This window comes from Branchiostoma floridae, chromosome 18, assembly GCF_000003815.2.
Source record: "Branchiostoma floridae strain S238N-H82 chromosome 18, Bfl_VNyyK, whole genome shotgun sequence".
Classification (NCBI taxonomy): domain Eukaryota; kingdom Metazoa; phylum Chordata; class Leptocardii; order Amphioxiformes; family Branchiostomatidae; genus Branchiostoma; species Branchiostoma floridae.
In genome coordinates, this window is record NC_049996.1 from 16,051,862 (window position 1) to 16,077,935 (window position 26,074).

The 26,074-nt window shown below is 43.1% G+C and overlaps 1 protein-coding gene across 3 annotated transcripts in view; it reads right to left on the reverse strand.

Annotated features, from left to right (window-relative positions):
* Positions 1–12,369: 12,369 nt before the first annotated feature.
* LOC118405651 (mitogen-activated protein kinase kinase kinase 2-like) overlaps positions 12,370–26,074 on the reverse strand; it is a gene marked incomplete in the record, with an annotated part of 22,541 nt that continues 8,836 nt past the window's right edge. Inside the window, 11 exon segments of one of the 3 annotated variants that reach the window (XM_035805223.1) lie at positions 12,370–13,874; positions 14,578–14,752; positions 15,703–15,832; positions 16,891–17,016; positions 18,182–18,330; positions 21,065–21,277; positions 21,702–21,797; positions 22,958–22,990; positions 23,887–23,963; positions 24,391–24,458; positions 25,282–25,467. In XM_035805223.1, coding sequence (XP_035661116.1) covers positions 13,646–13,874; positions 14,578–14,752; positions 15,703–15,832; positions 16,891–17,016; positions 18,182–18,330; positions 21,065–21,277; positions 21,702–21,797; positions 22,958–22,990; positions 23,887–23,963; positions 24,391–24,458; positions 25,282–25,467 — 1,482 coding nt within the window. 3 annotated transcript variants of the gene reach the window in all.

Sequence of the window (26,074 nt, forward strand, 5' to 3'; positions counted from 1 at the left end):
GTTTCTTCTGTACCGTTTTTCTAATATAATATCCATCAATTTGTTAACGTTTAACCTATCGTGAAAATGTAATTCCAAAATACTCAACTTAATGTGAAGAAATGTATCTCCATACAACCCTTTTTCTTGACACGTGAGGCTAAAAGTGCGAACTACTTTTTGTATTCATCAAGTCAATAAATGTATCTCCATACAGCGCCATTTCATGGCACGTAAAGCTGATGGTGCGAACTAATTTTTGTATCCTTGTTTATTTCCAGGGACTGCTGGCCATTTTCCGGGCTGTTCCAGTCGAGACGCAGCACCCCTGACGCACAAGGCCGTGGTGGACGGGAGGGGCGACCGCCTTAGCCGGTAAGGACTCTTCTCACTTAGCCTCCTTCGCAGACTTCGGGATTTGCAGCGAAACGTGATAAAATTCGTTCTTTCTCAATTAAATTCGTTAAACGATCTCTAAAAAGTTTAGTCATTCAGCGGTCGCAACGAAGTCGCCGTCTTAAGTGGAAGGGGTGTGTAACCATAGTAACAGCCTATGTTTCCAGTCGGCCTTTTTGTCTACTCACTACTATCGCCACAAAACTCTACAGTGTAATATACATATTTTACAAGATCTTTACAACAGTCGGTCTGTCTGCATGTCTTTCGGTTGGGTTATATAGTGTACATTAATTGTCGTCGCAAATTCCTGCAGTTTAATGGGTGTATGTATACCAGATAACAGTATATATTTTACAAGATATTTACAACAGTCGGTCTGTCTGTCTGTCTGTTTTATCACCTTGTTATGGTACGGTCACATTTCCAATCCGGGCCGATCGGGCAGCTTTCCGGAACGAAAATCACGATGTAAAAGACAACAGAACACAGAACGTAAAGAAAAATAATCATCTACATACTTTATGCATATTCCTGGATAAACACTTTCATTTTTGCTTCCGTAAACATTCTGGTTGGTCCTTTAGAATTACATGTCGTTTAAATCATTTGTATTCAAGTAAAAGTAACGATCCAATTTGTCTTTGTGTAGATTTTCTAGTTCCATGTTGATCCCGTATTGCCCTGGTGTATTTGATTGTAGACTTTATTTCACGGGTGATGCATATGCAAGTAGATTTTTGAATAACATGAATTTTAATTCGCCGTTCAAAAGCCTGGTCGTAGTGTTATAATGCTTGTGTGTATCAAAGGCTATGTGGATTCATTTCTTTTGATGACATCCATGCGCCCAGCAATTTTCGTCCGTTACCCCAAATTTGTAAATCTTACAAAGCAGTTGCAAAATGAGCAAATATGTGCCGATAATAGAGAAAAATATATAGGAAAACGGATGCTAATGTCGTAGAATGCCAGTCTCAAACAAGATGTGAAAGAACAAAGCTGAAGAATCTATCGTTCGGTATACCATACTATGTGTGTTTAGTAATTTGTTCAACCACTTGGATTTCATACTGAAGTTAACTTTTTATCATTCGCATGCTTGCGCGCGCTGGCGCCAATTTTGGGGTTCCTAGAGGCCGTCCATACCTTACGCTAAAGAACTTTATTGAATCATAGACTGGACTATGTGATAGGGACCTAACTGTAATGATGAGTGATAGATCACACTGGAAGCGGAGCTGTGTTAATTATACAACTCGATAAGAGTATGACTGTGTATGTGTATGTATGTAGAGGCTGCCATCTATATCAAATCCATATGGCCTAAGTTCTTATCACGAAACTAGAAATTTTCCCAATATATGTATATTTTTATTAGTCTCTACCAGACTCCGGCCTGGCCGAATAGTAATAGGGGACTCCGTTCAAGTTAGGAATAAAAGCCTAGTGGGAGTTACATGTAATTGGCCTAGGATTGAATGGACCGGCCGACGGATAGCTGGATAGACCGCAAAAGACTAAAATCCCATGGCAACAAATTCTTCTCTTTGCCATCCAGCTGACACCTCTGGTTTGGTAAGGGGTTGTAAAACGAAGGTCAAGTTCGATGACAGGCATTATATTGCATTTTTTCATAGTACTGCAGCAGAAATTCCCGTTTTGATGCCCCGTGTTCTGGACATGCTATGGGTATGATTTGTCTGGAATTGCAGGGACCGACTTGGAAAATAGAATAACACAAGAAGGGGTTGACGGATCGTCGTGATTTTTGTTATATTTTGTCAATACAGTCGCATGGTGAAAATAATCATATTATAAAAAATACACTTTTTTCTTTCAGGTGAGCCAGCCGGCTGGTTGTTCGCCCTCCCGACTCGGGGATAACAACCCTGCAGCAGACAGCGGCACAGACCGTTTAGAAGTAACTTAGCTGTTATATAGTTTCATATCTAGCATGTTTAATGTAGTACAGCAGGTGGTAGTTGTTTTCACCATCCTTGTGAGTTGTGCAAGTTTACAGCCGGCATGTTTTCCTGGGTGCAAGAACACAAACTCATGGTCATCATGTATTCCCAATAGTAAACCAAATCACCGGCCCAACCGTCAGGATGACGCCTGTATACTATGCCCCACGCAGCTACAGCAACAGCCAGGGCTAAACTTCTCCCAGCCAACCTCACCATGCCTTCCTAACAAGGGCCATGTAGCCGTTCGGGGGTTCTCGTTTGGGATACTGTCAGTTCAGAAACTACGACCACCACAGCAATCGGAAACATACGACCTCGCTCTCATTCAATGTGGAATCACAGATTTGGAACAGGGGATTCTGGCAGAGTTTCCTAAATTGGCATCCTTGCAGCTCGACTTCAACAACTTAACTCACGTCAAGGGAGCCTGGTTTGACGGTTTAAAGTTTCCCGCGTTATTCTGGGCTCTGTCATTGTCACACAACCGCATAAGTGATTTGGAATCGAACTGCTTCCAAAACCTCTCTTACCTGCTCATATTGAAACTTGACAATAATGTTTTGCAAGTTATCCAGCCATCTTGGTTTCACAATCTGATAAGGTTAGGCAGCCTTTCCTTGAGATCTAATTCTATTGAAACCATCCCCCCACAGGCATTCAAGTCACTGCCATTGCTGTCAGTCCTAGACTTGAGTAGGAATATGTTGACGTGTTTGTCAAGGGAAACTGTAGAGGGGCTACACAAACTAGGAAGACTGTCACTGGGTGGGAATAGGTTGCTTGCTCTCGATGATTCTTTTAGCTTGGTAATGACCTGGAAACTGAACTACCGTTATCCTCCGTTTGGCGGCCAGCGCGTTGCAGTCAGGGTTAACGAAGCGCTTTTCTGTATCACTGAGCTTAACCAACTGAGGCAGTTCTATCATGTCCAGATGCAACATGACATCCGCACACAGACAGCTCGGCCAAGCGTGGAACCACTCAGTCAATGTACTTATCTTAATTCTATACTAGAACTAGAAGCAGCAAGCCAACACAGCCTGCCACTGGTTATCGTATCATTTAACACGACATCATGCCCAGACAAACATGCTAAAAACATCGCCAACTTGTGCAAACGGGCCTGGGAAGATGTGTCCACTGTAAAGGTAGCGTTGCGGGGAGACATTACTCTGCAGATTGTTCCCATGGGTGTAGACAGGTCCTGCAATCCCCAAATCGTTGCTATAGTTCTATCTAATGCCATATCTAACGAAAACAACACTAAGCTGTATGCTGATAGACACAGTAATAATGTCAGTGCGTTTGGTCATGAAGAAATGAAGAATGTAACATGCTTGGTCAACACTTGGGAGGAGACATACCAACATGTCTTCACGACACCATTGTCCAGCACTCCTGATGACACCGTGTGCGCAGAAAACACCCAAGCCACAAGGACCGTGTCCAGCACCCCTGATGGTACGAGAGAGGGGATGCCTCTGACCACAAGAGGGCCTGAGATCGAAACAACAAAGTCAACCCTGGACAAGACAGATGCCAGTACAGAAGGAACTGTGAAGGAGAAATCCCCACGTCGAGCGATCATCACAATGGTAACGATAGTAGTGGTAGTACTGGTAGCACTGTTTGTGACGTATGTTATCAGAAGACAGCGCTGTTCACGAGGCCACCTAGCAGGAGCCCACGGCACTGCACCTGATAGGACTGCACAGCAGTCTTCATCTTCAGGTGATGATCCCCAATACAGCGAAATCCCCGACGAGTACTTCGACCGGCAAAACACTACAGCTTCGACGACGCGACAGACTGCTAATGACTATAATCTAATCAGATTCCTGACGAGTACTTCAACTACTACAACACAAGACCAGGGACAGAAAATCCTTACTGGGAAATTCCAGATGAGTACTACAACCGCTACAACACATACCCTCCGAGACGTCGGGTGCCTCAAGCTGAGGTGGCCCTTCCTTCATCAACCAGGCTGGGCGGCCAACATCCATCCTACGATACAGCCCCTCAAGTCTGGAGAGACCCACAGAATTACCAGATACCTGCACGTGGCCGTCAGACTAACATCAGATCTCACGACAACAGTGACCAACGATACATGGGTTTGACTGGTAACCGCAGATTATCTTACCCTCAAGACAACGTGGACTACTCTGTAAGATTTAACACCGCTGCAGCTGAGGTGGCCCTTCCTTCATCAACCAGGCTGGGCGGCCAACATCCATCCTACGATACAGCCCCTCAAGTCTGGAGAGACCCACAGAATTACCAGATACCTGCACGTGGCCGTCAAACTAACATCAGATCATGCGACTTGTCCCACTCAGACAACAGTGGCCACCGATACATGGGTTTGAGTGGTAACCATAGATTATCTTACCCTCTGACACTCCGAGTGCCTCAAGACGACAGGGACTACTCTGTAAGATTTAACATCGCTGCAGCTGAGGTGGCCCTTCCTTCATCAACCAGGCAGGGTGGCCAACATCCATCCTACGATACAGCCCCTCAAGTCTGGAGAGACCCACAGAATTACCAGATACCTGCACGGGGTCGTAACACGAACATCAGATCATGCGACTTGTCCCACTCAGACAACAGTGGTCACCGATACATGGGTTTGACTGGTAAGCATGGATACAGCAGGAGACCCCTATCATACCCTTCGACACTTCGAGTGCCTCATGACGACAGGGACTACTCAGTAACATTTAACACCGCTACAGCTGAGGTGGTCCTTCCTTCATCAACCAGGCTGGGCGGCCAACATCCATCGTACGATACAGCCCCTCAAGTCTGGAGAGACCCACAGAATTACCAGATACCTGCACGTGGCCGTCAGACTAACATCAGACCACATCGAGCGCCTGTAGCAGGCAGTAGTAGTGTGCCCGGATACATGAATTTGACTGGCAACTAAAACAAAACAATGAAAGCTGCAAAGTTCAAAATACAGACAATGCCTCTGTACAACAAATAATCCCTCTGACCAGTCAATTAGACATCAGTGCTGTGCAAAGTACCAGTCAGTTTACACTCACAGTTAAACCCTCAGAAAACAAAAAATCCCCTCAACATGCCATGTCAAAAGGGACCAGTGCCATTTTTCAAGGTCACAAGAGTAATAGGCCAAGTTCACAGGTCCAGAACTCTTGGCACGAACGAACGTAGCTGAGTTAATGAATGAAGAGTCCACAAACAAGGCAAGTCTTAATTGCTAGAGCGTTTAGGTCATCTCAGGTCACCAGAACAAGGTTGGGTATGACCACAGGTCATCTCAGGTCACCAAAACTAGACACTTTCCCGATACCACACTGGTTTAACCCTCCCATTGCTCCCTAACCCCAGAACCAACACAAATCTGTGCCAAACTGCTACCTTAGGTAGCTAGAGGTTAACTTCCTATGTTTTACTTCATGCTGAGGAAACGAAGTTGAAAAGTTGTAAATTCTGACCCCTCACCATGTTGCGCCAGTGCTACCCGAGGAGTTTTGGACACAGAGAGCAAGCTGTTCACACTAAAGGTTTAAGTGATTCTCAATCAAATTTACCCCTTCCTTTATTACTGATGATGCTGGCTGCATTTCATTCGACTGTCTTATCTGTACAACCAACGATATTAATGCCCCTCATGTCTAACCCCTGGCTGCTGCTGCGTTAAAAACAAGGAAATCATAAGCTGTAGGTATTGCTCCTAACATTAGCTAGGGAATCAAAAGAGAGTTATTCTTGCACCCAGGAAATGTGGAAGGATGTGGATTGGTCTCTTGCTGAAGACATTTTTGTCTAATGACGTTAAGCGTAAGAGAAGGTGTTATATTATAATATAACTGGGATGAGGTCCAATAATTGTAGTTTCGTAAAGGAAAACTCGTGGCTTACATAGATGTCAAAGAATCTTGTAATTTGCATTCAAAACGTGTAACTTGTGACTTCAGTGTTGCACCATTCTAGGTTCTCTTGCCTTTCAAATATGTTATGTGATTCATATAGAAATGTATGAAAATATTTTGTCCTGTCAAAGTTGCCAACACTATCATAACAAAATGCTCACATCACTGGGGCGTTGCTAAAACAAAGATGAATGTACAACCATATTTCCAAATATTCTTGACACCACATGTATAGTCTGTGGAAAGTATTTTTCAGTATAATGGTGTTGAAAAGGTTTTGTACATCACCCCTGTGGTGTTGCCAAAATAGACGAAATCAATATCATCTTTGTACAAGGATTTGATTCGTTCACGACTGGACATAAGACCGGCATTTGTAACTTGCTCATTATCATTGCTGTTGCTCCGACCTATACTAGGTCCGGCTGTCATTAATTACAAAAGATGAGTCCACAGCAGAAAGTGTTCAAGCCGTCATGGCTTCGATTTTCACGGCCATTTTGATCGTGTACTACTGTGATTCTCGTGGGATGTGAGTGGCTAATAAAGTACACATATAGAAATCACGTTGATGTTCTTGTTTTTTCCAATGTTTCAATTACATAAAATTGGATAACAGTTGTCTCATTAATATGAATCAATCATAAATTGCTCGAAAACGATTTTGTGGGAACAGAAAATGCTTCTTAAGAAGGATCCCACATTCAGCACCAAGGACAGGCAAAGTAGTGAACACATCGGCCTTCTCTCCTGGTTTGGTCCACTGTACAAGACGGCTACAGACTTGAATAATGCTGTATTGATTGAGTCATACCAGAGATGTAAGCAAACCTTATGAGGTCTTTTTATTCTTAAAAAAAAAAAACAGACAAGATTACAAAAAAAAAATAAGTTATCGTGATAGTATATAGACCAATACCAGTGGAATGGCCAAGTGGGTAGAGTGTTGCAGTCAGTAGAGTGTGTGTTCAATCCCCAGCCGAGGCAAACTTAAGACTTCAGTTGCAAGAATGAAGCTTTGTCTGCTTAGTACTCAACATTTGACATTAACTTATCTAGTTAACCACACACCAATAGTGCTAGCTCCCTGCTGTAGTGACTGCACAAAGCTGTGTGGCCCAGGGCTACTGAAACAGAGATGGGCACCGCCTGATGCACCTTCTGTGTGGAAAGGACTTAAACTTAACTTTGGGAAAGGAAAATAATGTCCTAAACCCCAAAGGAATTAATCACAACAGTATACTTGTATGCTGTAGTTTATTAAGCATGAAATCATGTATAGGTGGCAGTTGAGACTGCTGCAATCCTTTATTTTTTTTTCAAATCGGAAAAAATAGGGTCGGGAAATCCGAGAAACAACAAACAAAATTGGTGTGGCTAGAGGTTGATTATGCAACATTTACAGTGAAGTCCCCAAGCTTAGCGATGAAGCTAGGGTGGTGTGAAAAGAGTCTCTTTATTCATTGCAATACAAACCTATTCCATGAAGTAAGGGGGTTATAGCTCACAGCGGTATCATAACACTTCCACTCAATATTCAACACTGTCCATGCAGCTAAAATCAGGAGAAACCAGACTTATGCGCATGGCAGAAGAAAAGCGGATCTTGCAAAAAGAGCTCTGCAACAGACCTGAGTCAGCTTACAGATGTGCCCTATGTGGCAGAGACTGTCATTCTCGTATAGGACTGTTTGGCCACAGTCGACGCTGTAGGGCTGATATCAATTAGGATTTTACCATGGTCAATATTGACCGAAGGAAGATATCAATTAGGATTTTACCATGGTCAGTATTGACCAAGGAGGCCATATACATGTATAGTAAAGCTCACAGCAGTATCATAACACTTCCACTCAATAATCAACAGACTCAAGAGGCATTTATCCTTAAAGTGGCCATTTTTATTATGCAAGATGTACAAAAGTGATGTTCATTTGGACTATGTTTTTTTTTCTAACATCCTTTTAATATAACAATTCTACAGGAATGCATGGAGCCACACAACTGTGCTGAAAAACCCTCACAGAGCCCAATATCAATCCAACAGCATTTCCTATACCCCTTTTATAGCCTCAATTGAAGTTGACATGGTTTGGGTTTGGTTACCAACTACAACCTGTGCCAATGTGAAGTACAGGTCCTGAAAACTTGGGAAAAGTTGGGAAAAATAAACAAAGCTATGACATCCAGAACAGGGAACAATTATTACATCGGGCAAGAAACACAATTAGGATATAATAATTCAACTTTCAAACGGCAAGAATGGGTGTGTTCTGTTAACGACTTTCACTTGTCATGTTTCAGCTTCTGGAAGAAAGGTGTTTTACAAACGGAGAACATAAAAATGTAGTGAGCGTGCCGAAAAGTAGAATAAGGGTTGTATTTTACTGTGTGTATAGCACAGGTAAGGTGTGCAGGTACAGGTATGATAATTTATACAGGTAAGATAAGTACCAAGTAAGGTAAAGTATACAAGTAAGGTAAGGTGTACACAGGGCTCGAAATAACAAAATTAAAGCTGTGCAGGTATTTCTGGTGTCTACCTGCACCTAACCTGCATTGGTCCATGTAATGGGAGTATATATACATGTTTCATGATGTGGTCTTTTAATAGCTCCATTGACTGCTACCACCTATGACGGACGTATAAAAGAAATAATGACAATGGTTTCTGAACAGATTTTAGTATGATCAATACTTCCTTGACTCTGAGTAATGTAGGTAAAATTTGTCTGGTTCAGGTAATTTTCAATCTTACCTGCACCAGTGCAGGTATGCAGAAAAAGTATTTCCAGCCCTGTGTACAGGAAAGGTAAGGTATAAAGTAAGGTATGCTGGTTCTGCAAAGTACTAAGTCTACATTTGAGGTAAGGTAAACACGTAATGTATACAAGTAACGTAAGGTGTACAGGTGGTATACACTCAGGTAAGGTATCCAGGTATAATTCTTATGTTATACTTGTACACTTATGCTGACTTATGTTATTTGATTGTTTTGTAATCTTGATGGACTCCAGGAAGAATAGATTTTGCAAATATAGTGTAAAATCTAATGGAGATCGAAATAAACAAACAACCAACTAAAGGTAACATGAGGTATCCAGGAATAATGCTCATGTTATACTTGTACACTTATGTTGACTTTTAATAATATGTTATTTGATTGTTTTGTAAACTTGATGGGCTCCAGGAAGAATAGATTTTGTGAATATATTGTAAAATCTAACGGAGATCGTAATAAACAAACAAACAAACAATTTAGAGGTAACATGAGGTATCCAGCCCAGTTGTGTGGCTCCAGCAATCCTGACTATCTAATAGTTGACGTTACTTACATAATATGCATGTAGGTCTGATAATAGCTGTCCATGACTCATGTCACAATAATAGTAGCCATAAAAACTTTCTCATCATTACACGGTAGACACAAGAGAACTTGCACAAAGATATCAGTTCCTACATAACGACTTTTTTTCTTCTCTCAGACACAAATAAAAGGCCCCATAATTTGCTATCATTTGCTGCATCTTCCATATAAATGCCAATATTTACATATTTTTTATGCAGGTATAGTATTATAATAATGTATGTATGTATGTAACATCATAAAGAAAGACTGTGCCTTGATGTCCGATCTAAATGTTTTGCAATGATTCATGGGTCTCTTCTCTGGTATCTTTTCTTACATTGGGAATAACAATATGCAGTTGACTCTATCTCTGAGGAGGATAAATATATAGATTGCAGTACAGAGGTTTTCAGACAACCCTGTGCAGGTCTGGTCAAATCACCTTGTTTTTTCAAACACTGATTTTTCTTGTTGCATACCTAGTAATGCAGAAGCAAAAAGAGCACAAAAAGTTGTTTGTTTTTTTAGTCTAAAAACAATGTTGTGTGCAGACCAAAATGATCTCATCAGTTTGGTAGAACATTGGAGTTTTCTTTTACACAACCAGTAATCTGGTCTCTCACCTAATGTTTTGATGTCTATCTTACATTCAGGATTGTATTCTGGCTGCAAATGTGCCACCTATAGCGGCTACATGTAGCCGCAAGAAGCAGCACTCCAGTGAGGAGCTCTGAGGAAGATGTCTGACAGACATCAAAACGTAAGCTATAGCTATTGAAAGACACTACTGGTTCGGTAAAAGAAAACTCCAATATGCTGTGCGAAGATAGTAAAGCTTGACCACTGGAGTACAGTGGGTCTACAAACCCACTGTACCAATTTGGTAGAAGCCAAAAGTATAACTCGGGGAGAGATGTTCTAAAAGCACCACTAGGAGCAGTTCTGGGTGATAACACTGATTTGAATTGTTTGGAAAAAAGAGGGGAAAGTATCTTCTCCAGATCTGTGTTGAGACCATAGAGGCATAGACCATAAATTAGAGAAAAATTAGCGAGAAATTAGAGAATTGGTTCCCAAAGTCATGTATAGTTGTCTGAAATCCTCTGTGGCTGCAACTGCTATAACATAGGTACAAACGCCCAGAAACCCTCGACCTCTGACATAGGTATAAACTTCCAGCAACCCTTGACCCCTGACATAGGTCAAGACTTCCTGCGACCCTTGAACCCTAACATAGTCACAGACTTTGAGCAACCCTTGATCCCAAATTTGGGTACAAACTTCTAGGAACCTTTGAACCCTTATGGGCAACTTAGGGGTCACTGGTTAAAGGTCAGAGGTCAAAGGTACAATCTGAAAGTGGTATCAGCTGTAAGTGTCCGGATTGCCTGTACAATTAAAGGATATGAGATGGTCGAATACTGAAAATCTGGTCCCGGCTTCGCTGCCGGACAGAGGATAGTTACACCACCGGGATTTGGCATAAGGTTTTGGCATCCTCCTACGCAGGGACATCCAACAGCCAAACTGCCTGTCTGGATGTACCCTTCTGTTCCAACCATCGCTCTTAGTTCCTGTGGACATCCCCCAAACCAGCTGTCAGCCAATCAGAGAATAGGCCTTTCTATTTTCAAAAGGGATCTCGCATATATGAGGGTAAGCTCATTGATATTTATGAGCAGGGCAGTCAGGAACTAACGGTGACGGTTGAGAAAGCAGGGTACATCCAGACAGGTAGTTTGGCTGTTGGATGTCCCTGCGTAGGAGGATGGGTTTTGGAAGAGGACCTCTGCTGCTGAAGCCAATGGCACAGAAGGGCTGCTTTCCTGCAACGTTTCTAATTCCCATATATAAAGAGATCACTTTGGAATCATCAAATATGCCAGCGGAACAGAAGGCCTCCAAGTAATCAGCATGAACAGAATCGAAACATCGTAGAGGGTATTCTTTCTGCAGATTCTTCACTGTTGAGCCATTTAGAAATGTTTCAGATCTCATCTGTGGCACCCAACAAATCAGCTTGTAGGTTGATTTCAACACTGTTTTTTTTTACAGAACACTATCATACATAGCCAGTAGCCCGGTTCCCAGTCCTCCTGCATATATATATATATATATGGGACGCCTTATGCCTTATTGTATCAGAGGCCATGCCTTGATCACGCACAGCCAATCAGAGGCCATGCCTTGGTTAGGCACAGCCAATCAGAGGCCATGCCTTGGTTAGGCACAGCCAATCAGAGGCCATGCCTTGGTTAGGCACAGCCAATCGGAGGCCATGCTTTGGTGAGGCACAGCCAATCAGAGGCCATACCTTGGTTAGGCACAGCCAATCAGAGGCCATGCCTTGGTTAGGCACAGCCAATCAGAGGCCACGCCTAGATCAGATGCAGCCAATCAGACGCCACACCTCCGTTAGACATAGCCAATCAGAGGCCATGCCTCTATGGGACACATTGCACATGAACTTATCACTACAACAGTTTCCTACCAGACGCAGACCTTAGGAATAATGTACAATACATCCTTTACACAACTGAAGGTACAATTCTGACTCGTTATCTTACAAAAATGGCTAAATCAGTTCAAGCTACTCCTCGTAGTTTCCAAGGCCTTTTGCTGTTTATATTCTGTGGCACCCAATTAAATAACATTTCCTTAAATATTCTCTTCTGTCTATGGACAAACTTTCTCAGCATTCCCTGAAAAGAGACTGTCAAACTTCATGGGTCCTTCCAACAAGATGTGGGGGTGAAATTTTACTGCCTTTTTTTTCTTACTTGAGGATCATACCCTCTAGAACCATTCTTCACATACATGTATTATCAACCAGCTCATACCCCCTCCCAAAAGAACAAATGGTACAGCCTGCTAGCTAAGACCATATGACCTTCCACAGCGGAACTACTGTTTCTACGATTAGGGGGAGGGGGGGGGGGGGCGACCTTTAGCTTGACCCTGTCTGTACCAATGATATAGCACTAATACACTAGCATGGGGGAGGGGGGCACCCTTCAGCTTCAACCTGTCTTTACCAAACATATACACTAGCAGGGGGGAGGGGGGCGACCTTCAACTTGACCTTGTCTGTACCAAACATATAGAACTGATACACTAGCATGGGGGAGGGGGGCGCCCTTCAGCTTCAACCTGTCTTTACCAAACATATACACTAGCAGGGGGGAGGGGGGCGACCTTCAACTTGACCTTGTCTGTACCAAACATATAGAACTGATACACTAGAAGGGGGAGGGGGTGACCTTCAAATCCATCAACACATAATTTTTCACATTGACCCCTAGAAGCGGCACATTTCAATTCAATGAATGCTAAAGAAACAAAACGACTGTTTTGACTTGGATAGTTTGATTTTACCCGCCCCAAGTCCGACGGAATTTTGGGTGACCTCTGATCCTTACTCTCACAAACATTTACAAACTGCTCTCAAGGGCCACGAGATGGAAGTATTATCAATAATTTATTCTCATAAAAACCAACATATTCGCTTTGATTAAAAACCTCTGCATGGCAATGAAATGCTCAAATAAATATACACAGGTAGTCCAAAGAATTATGTACTGGAAATTCACTTCTTCGGGACCAACCGAGCACGGAACAAATACTAATTTGCTGTTAGAAGTGCATGGCCCCTGATCTAGAAAAAACTATCGCAACAGACAATTTGGTCTCATCTTCTAGACTGGCTGCTCTTATAATTCCTGTTGTGTCCTGTTGAATCCGAGGTCTGTTCCGCAAGAAAGGGGAAACATCCCACAATCTTTAATAACACCACAGAAAGTAGCCATTGGAACAGACCCCTGACCTGTCCATGTGGGCATCACATGACAATCACATGACGATCACATGGGCAGCACCTGACAGCTGCATGGGCAGCACACGACCAGTCACATGGGTAGGTAGGTAGCAAAAGGCCAGTCACAATTTGGACCATTACGACAGTCACATGGGCATCACATGACACAACCTGGTGAACCTGCCTGCAGCGCCAACTGCACCTGCCAGGGGGCGCTCATCACACAGGTTCAGTAGTTGAAGACAAAGGAGTGCTCTAAGAGTTCCTGAGCGGACGCCCTTTGTCTGTGGTCTTTCTGGAAAATGATCCTGAGAAAGTCGTGTGCGCAGTCCGAGACGCCGGCCGGAAGCTTGGGAATGGTGGGCTGCGTGGCAATCTTGAAAATGGCTGCCATGGGCTCGTAGTCGAACCACGGGGGCTTCTCTGTCAGCATCTCCACAACTGTACAACCTATACTCCTGGAAGGGCAGAGATATATGGTGTTAACAATTGTGCAACATAAGAACTGTACATACAATCTATACTCCTGTAAGAGTAGAAATATAACAACTCTTTATTGGTCCCATATGTGGCCTGAACGTGAAGACTAACGATATATGGCGGGAAGACTTACCATATATGGTCTGAAGACTTACCATATATGGTCTGAAGACTTACCATATATGGTCTGAAGACTTACCATATATGGCCTGAAGACTTACCATATATGGCCAGAAGACTTACCATATATGGCCAGAAGACTTACCATATATGGCCTGAAGACTTACCATATATGGTCTGAAGACTTACCATATATGGCCAGAAGACTTACCATATATGGTCTGAAGACTTACCATATATGGTCTGAAGACTTACCATATATGGCCTGAAGACTTACCATATATGGCCAGAAGACTTACCATATATGGCCAGAAGACTTACCATATATGGCCAGAAGACTTACCATATATGGTCTGAAGACTAACCATATATGGCCAGAAGACTAACCATATATGGCCAGAAGACTTACCATATATGGCCTGAAGACTAACCATATATGGCCTGAAGACTTACCATATATGACCCGAAGACTTACCATATATGGCTTGAAGATTATCATCTATGGCCAGAAGACTTACCATATATGGCCATAACAATACCATATATGGCCAGAAGACTTACCATATATCAGCTTTTCTGCCGTAACCTTCCCCGTTGATGACCTCTGGGCTCATCCAATATGGCGTCCCCGTGACCGTGCGCATTCCGGTGGCGCTGCAGATCGTCTGGATCCGCTTCGACGCCCCGAAATCTCCCAGCTTCACGTTTCCTGAGGAGTCCCTCAATATATTTGCACCTGGGAACAACGAGGGGACATGTTAGGGGGTAGGTTCATATATCTGTTGATATATCTATCCCTCGGAAAGGACGTTAAATGGAGGTCCCGTGTCTGGGGAGAGCCATACCCATGCACGTCAAAGATCCCAAATGTGCGATGGTGCGGTGTGCGATGGTGCAAATTCTTCTGTCTGGAGTTGGTGATTCACTACAAATCACCCGGATGGAGGTCTGGCGAACCTCCATACCGTATCAGCCACATGGTGATTTACATCATTCACCCGGACGGGAGACCTGGCGCATCGACGTCTTGTAATTAGCCAGCGAAAGGGTAAGTCACTCCGTAAGGGGCGGTATAACCCTGTCGTGTGTAAGCAGGTTGACTGCCGGATGATGATGAATATATCTAGTTTCCTAGCAACGTGTTTTGGCACTCCCAGTCAGTATAGTCCTACTGCTGGCTCTAGTGTGTCCCATGCAGATAACATGTTGCTATGTAGATAACATGTTGCTATGCAGATATCATGTTGCTATGGAGATATCATGTTGCTATGGAGATATCATGTTGCTATGCAGATATCATATCTAGATGGCCGTACCTTTGATATCCCTGTGGACGATCATGTTGCTATGCAGATATCATGTTGCTATGCAGATATCATATTGCTATGCAGATATCATGTTGCTATGCAGATATCATATTGCTATGCAGATATCATATTGCTATGCAGATATCATATCTAGATGAACGAACCTTTGATATCCCTGTGGACGATCATGTTGCTATGCAGATATCATATTGCTATGCAGATATTATGTTGCTATGCAGATATCATGTTGATATGCAGATATCATGTCACTATGCAGATATCATATCTAGATGAACGTACCTTTGATATCCCTGTGGACAATCATGTTGCTATGCAGATATCATGTTGCTATGCAGATATCATATTAAGATGAACATACCTTTGATATCCCTGTGGACAATCATGTTGCTATGCAGATAGAGAATTCCCTCCAGTATCTGCCGTGTGTATTTCCGTGTTACATTCTCGGTAAGAGCTCCATACTGTCGGATCTGGTCCTTAACAGAGCCCTACAACAAACAGACAAACAAACAATAGTATTAACATGTGACAACTCATAGAGGGTTAAGGTTTGAAATATGTAAGTGTGAAACTGAGTATATGTGTGTGTGAATGTGTGTGATTCTATGCTCAAGCCAGGCATGTACTTCACATGTGTGTGCATGTATGTGTGTGTGTGTCTGTGTGTGTGTGTCTGTGTTGTGTGTGTGTGTGTGTGTGTGACTGTGTGTGTGTGCCTGTGTGTGTGTGTCTGTGTGTGTGTGTCTGTGTGTTATGTGTTCTCGTGTGTTCTCATGTTTGTTCTCATGTTTGTTCTCATGTTTGTTCTCAAGTGTGTTCTCATGTGAGGGAAGTTAGTACTCACCCCCAGCGAAGATACAGTGCCTGTTCTCGTGTGTGCCCTCATGTGTGTTCTTGTGTGTGTGTGTGTGAGAGAGACAGAGAGAGAGTATGTGTGAGAGGGAAGTTAGTACTCACCCCCGGCATGTACTCCATGAAGACGCAGAGCCTGTTGTCTCATGTATGAGTGTGTGTGTGTGTGTATGTGAGTGTGTGAGCATGCGTGCATGTGTGCGTGTGTACTCACCCCCAGCATGTACTCCATGAAGATGCAGAGCCTGTTTTGTGCTAGTGTGTGTGTGCATGTGAGTGTGTGTGTGTGTGTGTGTGTATGCAAGATTGTGTGAGCATGACAGTGTGTATGTTTGTGTTTTAGTGAGTGTACTCACCCCCGGCATGTACTCCATGAAGATGCAGAGCCTGTTCTCATGTGTGTGTGTGTGTGTGAGTGTTCTAGTGTGTATGTGTGAGTGTGTGAGAGTATGTGTGTGAGTGTGCTATAATACTCACCCCCGGCATGTACTCCATGAAGATGCAGAGCCTATTCTCGTGTGTGTGTGAGTATGTGTGCCTGTGTGTGTACGTGTGTTTGTGTGTACTCACCCCCGGCATGTACTCCATGAAGATGCAGAGCCTGTTCTGTGTTAGTGTGTGTGTGAGCATGTGTGTGTGTGTGTGTGTGTGTGTGTGTGAGAGAGTATGTATGTGAGTGTGCTATAATGCTTACCCCCGGCATGTACTCCATGAAGATGCAGAGCCTGTTCTCGTCCTGGATGCAGCCGTAGTACTGAACTATCCTCTCGTGCTGCAGGTTCTTCAACAGCTGGATCTCACACTCCAGAGCTTTCACTTCCTGCTGTAAACAACAAACAACAAACAACTTTCACTTCCTGCTGTAAACAACAAACAACTTTCACTTTCTGCTGCACAACACAAACAACAACTTTCACTTCCTACTGAACACAGAAAAATTCCTGTTGTAGACAAACAACTTTCACTTCCAGATGCTGTAAACAACAAACAACTTTCAATTCCTGCTGCACAACACAAACAAAAGCTTTCACTTTCTGCTTCACAACACTAACAACGTTTACTTCCTGCTGCACAACACTAACAACTTTTACTTCCTGCTGCACAACACTAACAACTTTTACTTCCTGCTGCACAACACTAACAACTTTTACTTCCTGCTGCACGACACAAACAACTTTCACTTCCTGCTGCACAACATAAACAACTTTCACTTTCGGGTGCAGAACAACAACTTTCACTTTCTGCTGCACAACAAAAACAACAAAGCTTTCACTTTCTGCTACACAACACAAACAACTTTCACTTCCAATTGAACAACACAAACAAACAACTTTCACTTTCTGCTAACAGAAATAACTTTCCCTTCTAGCACAACACTCTCAGAACTCTAACACTGCAATACCACAACCAGCAATAGCAGACTGGATCTCACACTCCAGAGCTTTCACTTCCTACTGTAAACAACAAACAACAAACAACTTTCATTTTCTGCTGCACAACACAAACAACTTTCACTTCCAACTGAACAACACACAAAACTTTCTGTTGTAAACAAACAACTTTCACTTTCAGATGTTGTACACAAACAACTTTCACTTCCAACTGCACAACATAAACAACTACTTTCACTTTCTGATACACATTAAAAACAACTTTCACTTTCTACTGCACAACACAAACAAGAACTTTCACTTCCTTATGTACAACACAAACAAGAACTTTCACTGTCTGCTGCACAATGCAAACAACAACTTTCACTTCCTCCCGTAAACAACAAACAACTTTCACTTTCTGCTTCACAACACAAACAACTTTCACTTCCTGCTGTAAACAACAAACAACTTTCACTTCCTGCTGCACAACACAAACGACAAACATTTTTCACTGCTTCCTGCAAAACACAAGCAACAAAAAATTTTCATTTCCTTCATAACACTCTCAGAACCCAGGCAGCAGCATCATTAACCAGCAATAACTAGACTGACCTTTGAGGCCTCCACGTTTTTGGGGTCGAGGTGGACCTGTTTGAGCGCGAGTTCTCGGCCGGTGTCGGCGTCGTAGCAGAGATACACCTGTCCGAAGGCGCCCTGCCCGAGCAGCTTGCCCTGTCGCCAGTTGGTGGGAGCTCTCGGTGCTGTGGAAACATGGAAGGTGTTAGGGACCTGCTCATATCAACACACACGTGTGACAAACTGCAGAGGGTTGGACAATTCCCGATTATCCCAGGCAAGTAAAAGTGCCCATCGAGCAAGCACAGGTCCTACACCACTTGACCGATCGGGCAAGTAAGATTTTTCCATGATTGAGATTGCAATATACATACTTGTTACATCTCAAAGTCATGGCATCGAGAATTGGCTACATGGAAACATAGAGCCAATTATAATTAGATGTGGCTTCCATTGCTGGAAGTGAAAATACATAGAAAAGAAACATAATTCAAATTTTGGGCAAGTGAAAAGTTGGTTTGGGCTAGTAGTAGTGAATTTTTTTATGTACTTGCCCAATAGGATAAGTACAAAGCTTGTCCAACCCCGCTACTGCTCCTATAACAACTATGCAAACTGCCTAAACCACAGCTGTCACCTTTTCAATCTTGGGAGGGAAGGTCAAAGGTTAGTACATGAGCAGTCACCATGGCTACGACCTTTCACCTGCCCAGTGGCATACGACCCTTGACCCTTCACCTGAAGTTAGTCCCATTCTCCCACCAATGGTTTTACACAATAGGAAAGTCATACATGTGGCGGATCCTCGGTTTGCTACCAGCAACATCCACGGCTTTCTCTGGTACGCATTGTACAGAGCTACTGTGGTGGAATCTCTCCCCGCTACTGCAATATAAACAACACTCATCACGCAGGGCCGAGCTAGCCTAGGGGGTCTCTACTGACAGACTTACCCTCCCTGCTACTGCATTACAAACAACACTCATCACGCAAGGCTCGGCTAGCCTAGGGGGTCTCTACTGACAGACTTACCCTCACTGCTACTGCAAGACAAACAACACTCATCACGCGGGGCTCGGCAGGCCTAGGGGGTCTCTACTGACAGACTTACATGTACCCTCCCAACTACTGCAATACCACCAACATTTATCATGTAAGGTTGGGCTAGCCTTGGGGGTCTCTACTGACAGACTTACCCTCCCTGCTACAGCAATATGCGTGTAAACAACAGTCATCACGCAGGGCTGGGCTAGCCTAGGGGGTCTCTACTGACAGACTTACCCCATAACCTAGAGCTCCCCACTACTACAATACGAAAAACACTCATCACAGTTGGCTGAATTAACTTAGGGGGTGTCTACTGACAGACTTACCCTCTCGTCTAGTGAAATACAAACAACACTCATCATGCACTGCTGGGCTAGCCTTGGGGGTCTTTACTGACAAATTCAACCCCCCAACTACTGAAATACAGCCAACACTCATCACCCACAGCTGAGCTAGCCTAGGGTGACTTAAATGAGTCACTGACAGACTTTCCAAAGAATACAACCAACATTCATCACACATGAGCGGGCTAGCCTAGGGGGTCTCTACTAACAGACTTACATAACCATCATTCACACAACATTCACAACACTCATCATGCGGGTAATATCACCATAGGGCATCTTTTCAGACAAGAGAGGTACTACAAGCCTATTTTTGCTTTTACTCAAAGGTCACCACGGAACACGACCGGAAGGTCACTTCAAGGTGTGACGCGAAGGCCATTCCAAGGTAACAGGTTACATAAGTTTTACACCTAAGGCTAACTGAAAAACTAAAAAACTGAAAAAGCATCTCTTCTCACTTACGCATTGAGACCTGCACAACTGCTCACTAGTAAGAGTGAGGACTAACTGACCCAATAGCCGAGTACTCATTTACATGTACTACCGACTCCTTGTTATACACTTCTGTTTCCTGTAGAAAATACAGCATGGTTACACATCAATGCTAGTTTACCTTTCTCCACTGGGTAACCTATTTCTATTGCTATTAGATGGTATTCATTGATATCAAATCAATGGACGGTTCAAATGGCAATATTTTCAAAATATTGCAGTTTGAAACCACCATGTGCTGACGTGATATCCCTGTTTTCAAAAGCAACGGATATAGGATATAAAGCAGATAACCGGATGAACTAGCATCACAGGAGTACAATGCAAAACTTTCTTCCAACACAAAGGAATACACAGATCAAACTTTCAATGACTACTGTATCCCTTTGTGTTGGAAAAAAGTTAAGCATTGTACTATGATAACAAAACAGATAAACTTCCATGATGGTTGAATGTAAGTTCATCTGTGACGGTAGTCAACATTATGTTACAATTTTAAGACACTATATCCGTAGGCCATTTACATCAGAGCCCACCAACCTTCCCTCAACCGAGACGGGGGCCGATACCGACTGCCAAGCACCTTTGACCCTTTAATGACGTCACACTTCCCGTACGGATATGTGACTTAGGCTTTGGGTCATTTCAACTTGAGAAGGATCAGAGGACTGATCGAAAGCTTGTTGGTAAGCGCTTTCTTTTGTGTACGGATATAGGATCTTAATATTGTAACATACATTTGCATAATTCCACCAGGTGTCATTATACCGCCACCTCAAAAAACATTGTTATAGAGGCCTTTTCAAGATCGTCTTCAACACCTAAATATCTGAATTGTATTACATTTAGGATATTTAACATTCGGTTTCAAGACAATCTTGGGAAGACCTCTATACTAACGTTTTTTGAGGTGGCGGTATTATGGCACCTGGTGGAATTATGATAGTCGATGTTAACATAATCTTCTATGATCATGGTGTTTAAAAAAAGTAGAAAGCAGCGGCGGTGTGTGCGTCGCGGGCGCGGAACTTACATGACTTACATCTCGCCGGGTTGAGGTCCTGGAGACTCAGGACGGCAAGGTCGTAATCGCTGTCTCGTCTCTCGGAGTCCGTCACCAGCCCGCTGCTGCTGCTGCTGTTGCTAAGGGAACGCTCGCTGCCCGACCTTGGACTGAACGTGCCCACCGGTCTTCTCAAGGTCGGACTGGGCTGCGGTCTTCTCGTTCTGGGGAATGTTTTACGCCCTGCGGAGAAAAACCGGGCCGTTATACAGGTCCTGGGGCTGAAAGCATACGTTATACAGGTTCTGGAGCAGAAAACACACTTTAATTATACATGTTCTGGGGCAGAAAAACTCCATATCTATACATGTTCAGGGGCAGAAAACACCCTTATAATTGAAATAAAAATGCAGTTCTTAAATGTTGGGAGATGGACGTTTCTTAGACAAGAGAGATTCCCAGTTACACACTAGTAGTATTAATATACTAGTACATGTTCTGTAATGAGACAAGAGATTTTAAGTTATACTCTTGCATGTTTTGTAGTGAGATTCTCCATGTCGCTGTTGGGGAGGTGGTGTGGATGAATTGAGATGACTGGTAAATTAGTGACTAGGTTGATAAGTTAGGGACATGTTTGCGAGGAAAGAAGACTAGCTTTTCTCACCGTCGCTGTAGTCGTGATGCGGGTTCGTCATGATGGTGGATCTTCTGGGGTACGTTCCACCTTTCCCGGCGCGCTCCACATGGGCCAGCTCGTGTTCTGGGCAGGGAACAATCAATTGATCAATCAATTAATCAATCAACTAATTAATCAAATAAATAATCAACCAAAACAGAAAGACAAGACACATTGACATCAGCTCGTGTTCTGGACAGGAAACAATCCAGCGATCCATCAATTTATCAGCCAATCAATCAATCATTCAATCAATTAATTAATCAACCAGAGCAGCTTACTCCACATGGGCCAGCTCATGCTCTGGGCAGGAAACAATCCAGCAATTTATCAATGAATGAATGAATCAATCAATCAATCGTATCATGTCCAAAATCATATCCAGTTGCTTGAGTAACTGCTTTTTTTGCGTATCTTATTACCTGGATGTCTGACCTTCATTGACCAATCACTCACTCACTCAATCAATCAATCAATCAATCAATAAACAAATTGATCAATCAATCAATGAAACCAGAAAGATAGAACAAACCTGTACATGGGCCAGGTAACAACATCTATCTTATATATCTATTTATGAATCTTTAACTAAGTTTTACGTAATGCCTTTAGTTAAGTGATTTCCAGGGAAGCCCAAGCAGACTGGAGGCATACACATCCATCATGCACCAGGGCACTGTAACACACCCAGAATGCAACAGGGTAGCAACACCCAGCATGCACCAGGGCAATGTCATACCCAGAATGCACCTGGGCAATGTCACACCCAGAATGCACTAGGGCACTGTAAGAGGACCACAAAGTTGAAGGTTGAACAAAGACACAGAGCAAATAGTACGTGAATACTGAACAATATCTATAGATTCTTCATGTTTGCTTTCACATCTTCTTCCCTGACCTTGGAATTGATGTTGCCAATCTATGAATGTATATGCTTTCCGATACATTTTTTCTTCGATCTACGGCACGTTTCTTAATTTTTGCAGCTGCTTTGTTCGACATTCAGTACGGTTAAAACATTCTCTTTTTGGAAACAGCTGAAAAGTGCAGATGTTATCAATATTTTCAAAGCAACATGTCCTTAGTGTAGTTCACAACAGCCTTTGCAGAAATCAGGCTGCAGCCATTTGCTGTGTCCACGGTTCAGCCATATTGGGCCAGGCAAAGCTTCATGTACATGTAGTTTCTAACCACTGAAAACCACACAGACACGACACGACGTAACAAGAAGTGAGGATGTTTACCTGAGACCCAAGAACGAGGGCCTAAAAACCCAGCTGGCAGCGGAAAAAAAGACAAAGCGTAAGAGCAGAACTACGGTATCATCAGGGAAATTTCGGCATTTTTCTACGAACCGCTCTAAAAATCATGTTACCACAAATACACAATGGTAATCGATGGGTAACAATTATAAAGGGCAATACAATTCATAAAGTGAAAGTACTGGTTTACAAAGTTTACCCTCCTTTGTTTTTCACACGCATGTGCTAAACAACATTGTCAATCTCGTTGTGTGAACTTACATAGCAGTGTGTCAGGTTGGGTCAGAAGCATGAGGAAACAGCACAACATTAGTACAACAACAACACAGTACTGTGACAATATCAGTGTTCTCGCCAGGATTTCTTTCACAGCGTATGTAGAGGCATCTTAGTACTGCAAAGCCATGTGGTGAGTAATGCAGAAGTGAGCATTGTAGGGGGTCTGGGAGAATCCTCCCCTTGGAAGTTTTAAAGTTTTTAACCATCAGAAACAACATTTTGCTATATTTTGAGAGCCAAATTTAGTAACATAAAGCCAACATTTTTAACCCTTTGTTCTAAAACAACAGAAAAGCCCCATACACTGGTTGAAACATAGCATAGGGGCCAAAATCACAACATAGAGCCAAAATCACAGCATAGGGGCAAAAATCTCAGCATAGGGACCTCAATCACAGCATAGGAGCCAAAATCACAGTGTAGGAGCCCGCTATGCTGAAAAGGCCTGGCGAGACCACTGAATATTAGTAATATAACAACACATTACTAACAACATATTTTGGGTTTTACATTTGTACAAGAGCTTGAATATTTGCTGCAACAACTTGTATTCAAATTGTAGATCAATCCTCACTTGAGACTTTACTTATTACAAAGATAAGTCCCTTGACTCCTTAAGAAAACAGACTTACCGCCAAGGAACTCGTCTGAGAAGGCAGAGGAGCTCTTGGTCCGACTCATCCGTAGTCTGTTATAGTAGCTGTCACTACTGGCAGAAAGGAGAAGTCAGTCCAACGAACAGAGAACAATAGGTACAACAATACAACAAACATAATTTTACATTAATTGCAAAAGTATTTCTATTTATGCCATAGGTTCAGACCTGCACCTGAACCTCTGGACCCGAGTCCAGACCAAACATAAACAAGAGGTTCGGTATGCAGCACTTCTTCAAGGTGTTTAGGACAAAAGATTTATTACTTAATAGACAGGACTTGTGCCACTCATGTGCTTGTTTTATAAATGCTATATCAATGTTATTGACAATAAAGTTTAACCATTTTGCTTCTCTGACTCACGTGGCTTATTCAGTTATTACAGGAACCAACCATGCCTTGTGACACCATACACACCTCAAGACAAGCCATTACCCATATACTGTGCCCCCAAATTGCCCATATAAAGCGATTCCGTACCTTAGTCTGTCGAGCGAGGCAGAACTGCCCGAGTTTTCTGGACTACTGTACTCCAGAGGGTCGACCGACTAGAACAGAGAAGACATAATTAGAAATAAGGAATGCTCCTTCACACTTAAGACATCAGAAGACCCTTGAAATAAGAAAGTGGGTGCCTGCAAGACAATACAAACAAGACATTGGGTGTTTGAAAGACATTAGAAACTAGCGTGGCAACATTTTCAAGAAAATGCAGGATGTTTCCCTTACAGTAATATATAGCATTTGGCTCAGCCCTAAGGCTTCGCCAAGAAAAAGACCACTTTACATTAGCTGCAGTATTTTGAAATTGCTGATATTTTGTTCATATTTGCTCTAACAGCTGATATGCCAATGCCAAAGGCAAATCTAAGCTCTGATGGTTCAGAACAGAACCTTCGGGAAATATAATAAGACAGTTTATCTCTGTAAGGTAAGAATCGGCAGCTCCTAGACACCATAAGATTAGACACTGGACATTAGACAGTGGGTGTCTGAAATAAGAAAGAGGGTATCTGTAAGACATTAGAAATAAGACGTGGGCGTAAGCCAAGAATTGCCATCCCCTTACCTCTGAGTCCAGACTTGACTCAGGTATGAGGTGCCCTCCCCCTCGATGGAAGTGTAGGGGATGTAGCCCGTGTGTGTGTAAGACATTAGAAATAAGACACTGGGTGTCTGCAAGGTGAGAATTGCCATCTCCTTACCTCCGAGTCCAGACTTGACTCAGGTATGAAGGTGCCCTCCCCTTCGATGGAAGTGTAGGAACTACTGTGTCGCACTTCAGAGTCGGGGATGTAGCCAGTGTGTGTGTGTAAGACATTAGAAATAAGACACTGGGTGTCTGCAAGGTAAGAATCCCCATGTCCTTACCTCCGAGTCCAGACTTGACTCAGGTATGAAGGTTCCCTCCCCCTCGATGGAAGTGTAGGAACTACTGTGTCGCACTTCGGAGTCGGGGATGTAGCCCGGAGGCGGAGACTGTCGATCCGTCTTCTTCTTGGTGGCGTCCGTGGTGGACTTGGACCTGGAGATGGGCACCGGTTTGGTACCCGTGGTCTGTGGGAGACAGGTTGGGGAGGTGAATACAGTTAGGTTAGGGAAGTAAATACAGTCAGGTTGGGGATGTTAACACAGTCAAACCTGACCAAGATGACCACACAAGGGACCAGTGCACCAGTTTGGTACCCGTGGTCTGTGGGAGACAGGTTGGGGAGGTGAATACATGAATGAATGAAGACCTTTATTTATTGTACATGAATGTAAGTTCATCTATGACAGTAGTCAACATTATGTTACAATTCTTAACTTTACATCCGTACACAAACTAAAGCCCTTACCAACAAGCTTCTGACCAGTCTTCTGAACCCTATTAAGTTGAAAGAGGCCATCAACCTCACTTCCAGTCTGGATGTGTGACATAAGCTTTTGGTCATTTTAACTTGATGAGGATCAGAGGACTGATCGAAAGCTTGTTGGTATGCGCATTATTTTGCGCACGGATGTAAAGTTTAAAATTGTAACATAACGTCACAGATGAACTTACATTCAAGTATTCACTTTCATTGTTACACAGTCAGACTCAGTAAAGGTATACTCTAGACTTAAGTCTTGTTTCGTTTCTACATAATAAAACCTGCACATTCACCTTTTTCACACAGCGCAC